Genomic DNA, 11,630 nt, shown 5'->3' on the forward strand with positions numbered 1-11,630 from the left:
TTAGGCCACACTTCGAGCCTGGTTTTGGTCTTTTGGACGGAGCTAGACTGAGCTTCAAATTGACCCTTCAGTGTGTTTCACCTTTCTGATTTTGATCCGCACCAAAACCCTTACGTTTCATTTTTTGATATCCTCACCCCGGCAACTTATAGGATTCTCCGCCGATACTTTTTGCTCAGATGAACCTCCAAATGAAGTTAAAGATGATTAATGCTCACCGATTCCGAGGAAATGTACACAAGCTCCTCCACTCATTCCACTTATGGACTAATAACATTTTCCCCACCATCTCCTTCTGTCTCACAACCTCTGTAATTTGATTGTGCGCTTTATGATTGTTCTCTTATTGAGTTGCCATGATCATGCATATGTATAGGTCCTCCACGATGCGTATTCCATCTTCATTTACAATATCCCAAAGCGTTCTGGAAAACATGTGGCTCATTCATTACTGCCGGGAAGCACGACGATGTAGTGACATGCGCGAAGTTGCATTGGCGGCGGTCCCCGAATGGCCACAAAAGCGTCATTCCTCGAACCTCATTCTTTTCAACAAGGTCTGTACATGACCGTACATAATCTGCCAATTCTACATGATTGTTTAATAGCCGACCAAAACAGATGTGACATTTAACACCCTTCATTGGGTTTTGAGGCTCCACAAACACTTTACTGTAATGTATGTTTTTTTTTTTTAACTGACCCACAAAAATATGACGCGATTATTAAAGATGCAGTGAATGGCCACAAATGAGAGGAAATAGGAAAGAATAAAATGTGATGCTGTGTTGGCTGTTGGCAATCGTCGATTGCCCCATTTACTCACTGCACCCATGCAATTCGGCAACAGGGACTCTCCACGCTTTGCTTTCTAGACACAGGTACATATGACATTATGAATATAGTTGACTATTTTGTAAAGCCCACGCATGCTCTGTTGATATGGCTTGGCAATGCCACAGCCACTTTTCAATTAGATCACATTTGAACAAATTGAATAATAATATAACTGTACAGTATATTATGACATAACTCAGTGTGTTTAAATGTGCATGCAACGATTTTCCATCAGCTCCAAAAGTTTCCTCTCACTTGTCACAAACTAAACAGAGGATCCATCAACCTGGTTTGACCTTATATTGCAAACATCCGATTTTGCTCCCCCCAAAAAGTCCATCGTGTATAGATTTTAATGTCCAGAGAAAATGGCTGGTATTTTTCTTAGAAATTCTCAGCATTTAAATTGATTTACTGTCAAGAACAAGCATATTTTTTGTACTTTGCCAGTAAGCTCCATCTGTTCATTGCCTCCTGTTGGCATTTTAAGTCACGGAAGACGTCTTGTCATTATAATTTTGTGTATGATGTTGCTGCCTGCTTACTTTTTCCCTTCAGAATATCTTGTCCCATCAAGATTCAGGTGCAGTCAGGTTTATGGTTCCAAGCTTGTCACATTCCCGTTGGTGATAGTCGAGGATTGTGATGATGGCGCGAGCGTGCCATGAGCACTAGTACATCGATTTTTCAGGAATGTATAGTTTACTTGAGTCTTTTTTTTTAAACAGCTTGTTGCCCCCACCTGGATCTGTGACAGACAACTTTGAAATCTGATTGGTTGAGAAAACAGTAGATTGACATGGCATCACATAAAGGTTGCAATCTGATTGGGCAAAAAACAAATAATATTTTTAAAAAACCCAAAGTCTACATACATAACTGGAAGCACAATTGTTATGAAACGAGAAGAAAATAGACCGCAGGGAATAAATGAATAAAATGTCATCGACCAAATACATGGGTAATTTTGGGATGATTTTGTAATACAAAGTTAAAAATGCGTATGGCCTAGGGCACTTACTGTAGACTCTTAGGCTAACGAGATTAACAGTAAGGTAATTAATAATGTACGTGAGTGCTTCTGATAGCGTTTAGGTCAGCAGGGAAGGCTTTCTTGGCCTTAACCAACTAGTGGTACTTCTACTTAAGTACAGAGTATTTTTACCACCTCCAGCCCTGAGGAATGATCAGGTCTGCATGGGCAGAGTGTTTGCCTGACAGATTGAAAAGCACGGTGTTAATTCATAGCGCTGCTGATGGTGCGTTCTCAAGAAGCCTCCCCATTGTGCTTGTGCAGATTTACGTAGCTTATTCTCCCCTTCACAAACATCCCAGAAATGATGCACAGGCCTCCTGGCATGGCATGAAAGGTGGTAGCAGGCTATGTCGAAAATCTTCATTGGGTCATTATCCCTGTCATGAGTCATTCATCAACATCTGACATTTATTTTGTGGTAACTCACTTTTCCAGTGCTCAATAAGCATTCACTTATTTCACCGTCACTTACGCTAGCATCAATCAATCTGTGCAGAAATCGCCTCGTGTTAATGAATGGCCAGCAGAAATAGATACATTAATTGAATGACTGAATGCATTAGCCGGTTGGAGTGATGCACTGTTGCCTCTGCTAATGGCAAAGTGGAGTTGTTATTAGATTCAGTGATGGATGAGCTACGCCGTGGACCTGTCACTCGAGTGAAGATGGCAGTACATGCATGAGGAAGGGATAATGGATGAGTTTGAAAACATTGTTTTCATTGTTCCTTTGTTTTATCCACTTGTAAATAAATTCAAAATTAGTCTTCTTGGATTGTTGGGGGTTTCTAGCATTGACAGCTAAAGCCGTGTACAGTATACACCCACTTAATTGTGGTTCGGTATCCACTGACACGCATTGTATGTTGGTGGGTAGTTAAGTTTGCCTGCGTTGTTGGTAAAAGTTTCTACAACTTCATTGCATGTGCATATTCATGTATATTTCTGGTGGAGGGATGCACACCCCTAGTGTGCAGGGTCCCTCACATTTTGAAATGTGTGAATTTTTACAAACTTTGGATCAAATGAGCAAAGGCCCGAGTGTCAGGAATCTCAAAGATTTTACTGACTTAATATCCTGAGGTGTAGGATTTGTTCATTCATACACTGACTTTTTCAAGACCCACAGTATATTGGAAAGAGTGAATACGCCGGTCTGCATAAAAAAAATAAACAAAAATGACAAATATTTATTAGATCAGTTTTTCACACTGAAGACAGCGTTACCATTCATTTTGCCCCATGTGCCCCAATTTTTCTGTAACATGCTATGTGCTATTTTTTGGAGGTGAGGCAGGGGGGGGGGGGCATTTTGCATGGCTACTAGCTACTTGCTACTCGCTCTTACAACTTTCCATTAGTAGACGTATACAGTAATCTCTCGTTTATCGCGGGGGTTATGTTCCAAAAAGAACACGTGATAAGTGAAATCCGTGAAGTAGGATTTATAAAAAATAAAAAAAAGCAAAAAAATGTGAGAGGGACGAAATGTCAAATGTGCTGTATGTTTCACATACAGCACATTTGAAATTTTGACAATAAAGTTGTACTTGGTACTTGATAGTCAGCTTTATTTTTTACAGTTATTATACAATACTGAACTATGTATACAATGTAGAGGCGATTGCTCTAAGACTGCAAGGGAAGCTCGGCTTCCTCTAAAATTTCAAAAAGTAAGTGATCAAATATATGTGTGTACGTACAATTGTGTGGACATGTCATTGACTCAATATGCACTACAACACACTCAACTTTTGTTCCGAATCAGCTTCTTATTACTGGTTACGACGCGACTCTCTTCTCATTCATTCACATTCACTGTGTGGACGCTGAGCGTCGACCATGCGGACGCTGGGCGTCTAGAGAGTTCAGTGTAGGTTGTCCCAATGCATTGAAACGAGACGAGTCATTGGATAAATGCTGGTTTTGTCCCGCATTCGGACGCTCAGCGTCTCTGGGAGCCTATGGACAGTGGGCATTTATAGGCTGGCCAGGAAGATCAGCTTTTCTGCATGATGATTGGATGATCTGTCTGATGCTGAATCTCTTTTTGATTGACAGCGAAATGAGCCAATCACCGATCTTATGGTGAAGGCATCCTTTTCATTTTTTTTGAAAAGCAACGGAGAGTAGATTTCACAAATCAATAAACGGACACATTTTATGATGTAGGCCGAAATTGAGCTTCCCCTCCTTGACAGACCAGCATCCGCCACTGATTCAATGAAACCAAAGACCAAAAATCTGAAAAGGTAAATTTGGCAAGCTGTATAGAGACAAGGTGTGGAGACTGTTCACGTTGGTCAGTCCCATTGCCAATCAGGATGCAGAACACAATTCACTGTTTAAAAAAAAAGCTTTAAAAAAACTGCACAAAAAAAATTGAAGCCGCGGAAGGTGAACCGCGTTGTAGCGAGGGATTACTGTATTATATTTAAGTATAAAGTGCATGAACATACTATTCGCTGACATGTACTCAGTCTCATCAAGTTCCAAGTAAATACAAGTCCTCTTATGCCCATGTACTGCTTTAATGTGGTTTATAACTGCATTACAAAAATCTGATTTTCATCAGTTTCCATGTTCTCGCCGTGCCTGCGAGGGTTTTCTTCTGGTACTCTGGTTTCCTTCCACATTCCAAAAACATGCATGGCAGGTTCATGGAACACTCTAAATTGTCCCTTGGTGTTAGTTTGAGCGCAGATGGTTGTTCGTCTATGTGTGCCCTGCGAGTGGCTGGCAACCAGGGTGTACCCCAACTACTGCCAGAAGACAGCTGGGGTTGGCTCCAGCACCCCTGCGGCCCTTGTGAGGATAATCAGATGAGAAAATGTATGGATGGGTCATTACAAAACAAAGAAAGAAAAATAACCACCCTCGAAAATGTTGTTGGTTGCTTGTCTGTGCATTTTTTTTAATGCAGACCTGTGTTACATATTCACTAAAATCTATGGAGTGAAAGAATAGACTCTCCTTTCACCAAGAAAAAAAAAGTTTGAAGATTCCCTCTTCTGTTCTTTTATAATCCGCAGTAGAACAAAGGTGGGTTTAGCAAATTGTCATTTGTCCCTGTGAATTTACAAACTGGGCTGATCTAAAATGATACATTGTTGCTATCTACTGATATTTTTGCATCAGGAAAGTTGTTTCCATTCTTGAGTGAATTTAATGTGTGTGTTTGCACCCTGTTTTAGTGTGTGTGTGTGTGTGTGTGTGTGTGTGTGTGTGTGTGTGTGTGTGTGTGTGTGTGTGTGTGTGAGGCATAAAAGAAAGCCGAAGGAGATGCGTCGTCAATCACACCTGAGAATCGGCAGCAAAGGCAGTGGATTAAAGGCAGAAAGCTGTCTAAACAATCAAACAAACAAACTTGCATCTATTGTCTCATCCACGTGTCTTGTCTGGATCTCCGGAGCAGCAATATTCAAAACTGTGTTTACAAAAATAGATGTTTTCTCGAATTTGGAGAGATGATAGCACAGACATCTAACACATTGGATGCCTCTAAGTGTTGCCGCATTCAGCATCGGAATCATCTTGTGACTAAATATGTGGGCTATTTGGTTGAACTGGATTCTAATTATGAACACCGTAGGTCAGGAGACCAATTATGAACTGGATTTAGTTTGAATGTTCCAGCAGAGGCCGAGTGTTTGGAAGTACTGCGCAACTACTGTGCGTCCTGTTTTTAAGCTTCACCACGATTTTAGAATTGTTTTCAAATTCAAACTCGGTGCACTGCAGCAAAAGTCATTGCCAACAATACAAGCGTTCACACTGTGCACACCGACTGATGACTTGACTGCTCACAGTTTGCAGGAGGTTTAAAATGGTACTGACATACAGTATGACGTGTTGAGGTGATGATTGATGAGAAATGAAAACTAGTTTGCCACAGCAGCGTGAAAAAATATGTGGTCCTGTGGCAAAAGAAGGCCCTTTCAGTTAAAAGATCAGTTCCCATTATAGTTGCAGTTTTTCATTTAATTGTCATGACCTAGATTTGTCATTTCATGTCATTATAACTTCACTACTGATTCAGTGTAGGTAAGTGATTGGATTCGGTGCCTTCGTACTAATTCAGTTACAGCAATGGGAACGCAAGTTCACCTTGACCTGAGGACCCCTCTATTTAATTTAAAACAAAGCTAAACAAAAGGGAAATGAAGATCGGTATGAATTCAGAACAGCATTTGACTACATTTGCTTGGTGGACTTTGGGTCACACGTATGACCAATCATTTAAACGAGGTGGGAGAGTTTCAATCCTTCCAATGCTTAGTTAAAATGGGTATGAGCAGCCAAATCGTGTTTCTATACTTAATGTGGTACAAATAAATCAATTTAACAACTCCCCGTTTGAGCTTAGTCACAGAGAGTGTCGTGATACAGAAGGTCTGAAGTTGTCCTGTGAATTTGCCATTTTCCAACATCGCGGTGACACAGATGTGGATTAAAGTTTCACATGCGGGACTCGCTGTCCAGGTCTCTTTGTGTTGGAAGCAATCATTGTCGTGTTTATTGATTCATAAGGCAACCTCCATCAGTTGTGTGAAAGGACACTTTGGACACACCAATGTCACGTTTCTGTTCTGCCTGAAAGGCACAGGCGAATAAATCCTGTACTATTACACATTTGATGCGTTAGTGTACCAAGAATACAGTGTGAAAGGTGCTGTGCGTAACATGGGACCAATGCAGGGAGTAGTTAGGTGAGATACAGTCAATTCTTGCTTTCACCGTGACCCTGAACAGGTACAAAATGGACGGATGCACATTTAAGCATGTGAAACTAATGTGTTGTTTCTTACACCTCCAGGTCCAAGGGTTGGAGAAGAGAGTGGACTTCTCAGACCTGGGCCCGGTGGGCTCGGCAATGAAGACTCTGCCTTACGGTATGGGTGGAGGCACAGATGGCGGACAACCAGGAGGAGCGGTTAAGCCGCCATACCAAACCCGAATTTTCTCCACCTCCTTCGACCAGACGCCCTTGAAAGCCAAGCCCCCCACCTACAGTTTCTTTAACCCGTACGATGCAGCCCGTAACCAGTCGCTCCTTCCAGACCATACAGGCTACCGCTCCAAGCGTAAGCCCTCGCTGAAGACAGCCATGAAGACCAAGAAGATCTTCGGCTGGGGAGATTTCTACTTCAACGTCAAGACGCTCAAGTTCAGTTTGCTGGTGACCGGGAAGATCGTGGACCACATCAACGGGACGTTCACGGTTTACTTCCGCCACAATTCCTCCAGTCTCGGGAACGTGTCGGTCAGCATCGTGCCACCGACCAAAGTGGTGGAGTTTGAGGTCCTCCAGCAGCAACAGTTCTTGCACCCCCACACCCAACAGGAGGTACAGATCCATGAGTCCCAGCAAACCACCATGGACCCCAAAGAGGTTAAGACATTCAACTGCCGAGTGGAGTACGAGCAAACCAACAGATCCAAGAAGCCCAAGCCCTGCCTGTATGACCCGTCTCAGACGTGCTTCACGGAGCACACCCAGTCCCACGCCGCCTGGCTGTGTGCCAAGCCCTTCAAAGTCATCTGCATCTTCATCTCCTTCTTCAGCATCGACTACAAGCTGGTTCAGAAGGTGTGTCCGGACTACAACTTCCAAAGTGAGCACCCTTACTTTGGATAAGCCAAACAGAGACGGCGGTGATGAAGACAATGATGGAAACGATAGTCATATTGATTATGCGATATGGAGCAAGGGACAGTTTCTTGCCTCTACACTGCTGTGAATGGTGGATTTGAATCAATTACAGTGGTACGGTGGTACCTTGAGTAAAGGGGCCCAACTTATGTTAGGAGCCGTTGGTTAATTTTTATTTATTTTTTTTCCATGTACCGTATTTGCCAAGCCTCTTTCAGACGTTTAGTCAACAAGACAAACAATGAAACAAATACAAATTGAAAACCCTTGCAATGAGTATGGAGAAGATGCTCAAACTGAGCTGATATCGTGGTAAATGGCCAAACGGAGCGAGAGTCACACAGCACACGAGTACGACAGTGAAGGTGTGAGACTTTCGGCTTAATTATACATTATATTAAACAGTCCATCTCTTTATTTTGTCTTGTATTACGTTTTTTTTATGGTCATAATTGACAATACAGCCAGAGTTGTCTTGCGGCTGGAACGGATTACGGGCACTTCATGTCTCTTCTATGGGGAAAATTGATTTGACATAAAAGTAGATTAGGTTAAGAGCTTGACTTAAATAAATAAGTAAACAAATACATTCTGGAGTCAAGGTACCACTGTATCATTAAAGTAATAGTTGCCAAGGCCGAGTAATTTTCCCACCGACCTCCGTGGAACTTTGGTACCTTCTGTTTTTGCAATTCTTTCTGTAAATATTGATCTCATCCTCAGCACCCTTATTGTTTTTAGATCATTGTTTCTCTGTGTTATTACTTTTTGAAAAACAGTACGCCCTCCTGAGTACAAAGCAAACCTCAGAGGCAGCTTTCACCAATCGTACAGTATCTCACAAAAGTGAGTACACGCCTCACATTTTTGGAAATATTGTATATCTTTTCATGGGACAACACTGAATATATTACCGGTACACTACAATGTAAAGTAGTCAGTGGACATCTTGTATAACAGTGTGTAAATTTACTGTCCCCTCAAAATAACTCAAAGCACAGCTATCAATGTCTAAACAGCTTGCAACAAAAGTGAGTACACCTGTATGTGAAAATGTCCAAATTGGGCCGCATTAGCTATCCCCGCCCCATCCCCCTGTTGTCTAACTAGAGTTATAAGGTTCCAGATGTGAATCGAGAGCAGTTGTGTTAAGTTTGCTGGAATTTCTCACATACGCTCTCAAAGTTAAATCTGGCACCTCATATTTACACAAATGTGAGGGGTGTACTCACTGTTGTGAGTCACTGTATGGTCACTGTAGTGTTTTTTGATAGACTGACTGTTAATTATCCCCTGTGCCCCACATTTCTCTCCTCTGGTTATAAGAGTTATATGTATGAGAAATGCTATGCTGGGTATGCATACGATATGCTGTATGAAAAAAAAGCACATTAAAATATTTTAAACTGTCTGCCGTTTGAAAAGTGGATTCTTTTTTCAATGCCCACAAGCACAATTTACAAGCTGTGGCCCATACTCCGATTATCGGGGCAAGGACAGCCTTCTGAATTAAGTTAACGTTTCATTATGATTACGAATATGCGTGCCAAGCTTAGTGTGAAGATATGGCCTTTCAATTTTCTGAAGCACATTGAAGGAAAATTTGTTTTGCCTGGAATTTGAACAAGAAAGCCCTTAGCATTTGAAAAATGACAACTTTTGACTTCTTTGGAGAGACAAGATGGTTTAATTTGATATACAGTGCATTTCCATTACACCCTGTGTGGACTAGAAATGGACAGAACATGGCTCTGCTACATTGAGTAATGCGAAAGCCTATACAGTGCTTGTTTTGTTTGTTATGTGCAACAAACATCCAGGTGCTTTGCGCTCATTTTATGCCCATGATGCGATTTGATTGTGGAGACAATGGTGTGATTGCAAATGCCTCTATATCTGTTCACCACATGATCTCATGCTAAATTAAAAGCAAAAGCAACCAGATTTCATCTATGATTTAATTAAACCTACTGCAAAAAGCTGCCGTCTGCCACGTAGTTTGTCTTTCATAATCACTGATTCATTTTTCGTTTATCTTCATGTTAGCATTGACTATTCAGCTGTTTGCTCTGCACACTCTTTTCATTTCAACAAACTGTGTACGCATCTGTCTCCTTAAACCCTGCCAATGACAACCTCACAGATGAGTTCCAGAGACCATAGAGCAAGTACAGTAAAGTTCCCCTTTGAGCAGTGGTGCCCAAATCCATACTGGTCCTCAAGTGCCCTCATCCGGCTTGTTTTAGATGCCTCCCTCTTCCATCACACTTGATTCAAATGATCAGGACAGTTATGCGACTTCTCAGAGCTTGCTGATCATTTGAATCAGGAGCAGGGAGACATCTAAAATCGGCTGGCTAGGGGGCTCCCGAAGACCGGACTCGGGCAACCCATACCTTAAGGTCTCGTCTGTCTGCGTTCACATTACAGTACAGCATTCTATATTTTTGGCAATTTCAAGGTCATATTTCACAATTTCATAACAGTTCCCATATATTTAATATTTTGTATGCTTTCATCAATATTCCCACATGATGAAGAATTATAAAAGACTTGACTGAACACACCCTATTTCTGAACTGTCTTTCGGAAATTAGCCCATTTGTAGGGGCTGGCCTTCGTCCGGACCCATACACACCATTGCATCAGTGGTCAGGCTGGCTTTCTTTACCATGTCAACTCAAGGCGGAGCGGAAACATTGAGACTGCAGTGGTAGCTGCTTGCAATAGCAAAGCCCAGAGTGTAACAAACACAATTAACACATTTTAACTGGTGATGGCAGCATTTCATGCAGTATGATGTGTGTATGTGGCGCATGAGCACGTCACCAAACGCAATAGCTCCCAACAACTTCACCGAGCAATCACGTATGTGTTGCTTATCAAAACCTAACACAAATCTCTGCATCTCAAAAAAATATTTTGCAGCTCTGCTTACCTTTTGGCTTTGAAATGATAGCAGTCACGTCTAATCTGCGGGACATGTGGGGTTTCTGCTTGGTGTGTGTTCTGATGACAATGTTTCACTCCAACTGTTGCTTGAAAGTGATTTTGGATCTTCCCAACCCATCCAAGCCCAACTGATCATATAATTAAACCCACTCTTTCATAACATTGGGTGGAAGTGCAGAACAGCTTGTTCACACACACACTTTTTGAAATAGACAAAGATTTACTGTGCTTGTTCTTATTTAATTTCACACTTGATTGGTGGACAGGCATTCCCCAGACCCAACTATTTGTAGAAACAATACAAACTCAACTCTCATTATATGTCCTCTTTAATCTATTATTTTCTTTATGATAAATGCATTTCTTCTGGGACAGAAGGATAGAAGATTGCGAGAGCTGACTGAATAAAGTTGAATGCACTCAACCATCTTGAACAGACAGAGGTACTCAATCGTCTCTCCTTAAAATATTAATATGTGAAAACCACAAATATATTTTTCGAAACAAATCGTGGATGTATTTGGTGGGAACAAATTTGAGACAAATTTAATCATTCCCCAAAGACAATGTCAGCGGAAGGGGATTTATGATACTCTCATGGCAAATGGGAAATCAGATTTTTCCCACTCGGATTATCCCAGTCCCAACCCGATTCCAATAAATTCTGTGTTGTTCTGCTGCATTCACAACACATATTAACCTCCAACAAACCCTCCCCATAACATTCTCAATGTATATGAATAAAGGAATATCTTTCAAATAATTTCATTGATTTCACCAAATAACTTTATGCAGGAACATACCAGGATATCTCTGCGTAGTCAGTATGAACCGTGCTGTGTTATGTGAAGTTATTTTGTAGAGCTAAATGAATGTAATACTAAATAAAGCTTGATATTTGTTTACAATATTTCAAATTATGTTTTGCCATTCACGGTCTGTGTCTCCATGAGAGTTGCCATTGTCAAGTGTCGAGTGTCAGGTGATTGATGAACTCGGTGTGCTTTTTTTCCCCTGACTTCCCAACTCAGACCTCCTCCCAGTTTAAAGGTTGTGGTGCACTTTTCCTAGTCGAAAGTCAGAAAAGTCTGACTTCCCACTTTCCTCTGACTTCTTCGAATGCAGCATTACACTCTTATTCTTACTTTTTTT

The 11,630-nt window shown here is 41.4% G+C and overlaps 1 protein-coding gene across 1 annotated transcript in view; it reads left to right on the top strand.

Annotated features, from left to right (window-relative positions):
* nxph4 (neurexophilin 4) overlaps window positions 1-8,937 on the top strand; it is a 57,869-nt gene extending 48,932 nt beyond the window's left edge. Inside the window, exon 2 of the mRNA XM_086118887.1 lies at window positions 6,690-8,937. Within this exon, the coding sequence (XP_085975013.1) occupies window positions 6,690-7,511 (822 nt within the window). The 3' untranslated portion in view covers window positions 7,512-8,937. The remainder of the gene's footprint in view (window positions 1-6,689) is intronic.
* Window positions 8,938-11,630: the final 2,693 nt, after the last annotated feature.

Source organism: Hippocampus guttulatus, chromosome 8 (genome assembly GCF_054856545.1).
Source record: "Hippocampus guttulatus isolate MCC_2025c chromosome 8, RoL_Hgut_1.0, whole genome shotgun sequence".
Lineage (NCBI taxonomy): Eukaryota > Metazoa > Chordata > Actinopteri > Syngnathiformes > Syngnathidae > Hippocampus > Hippocampus guttulatus.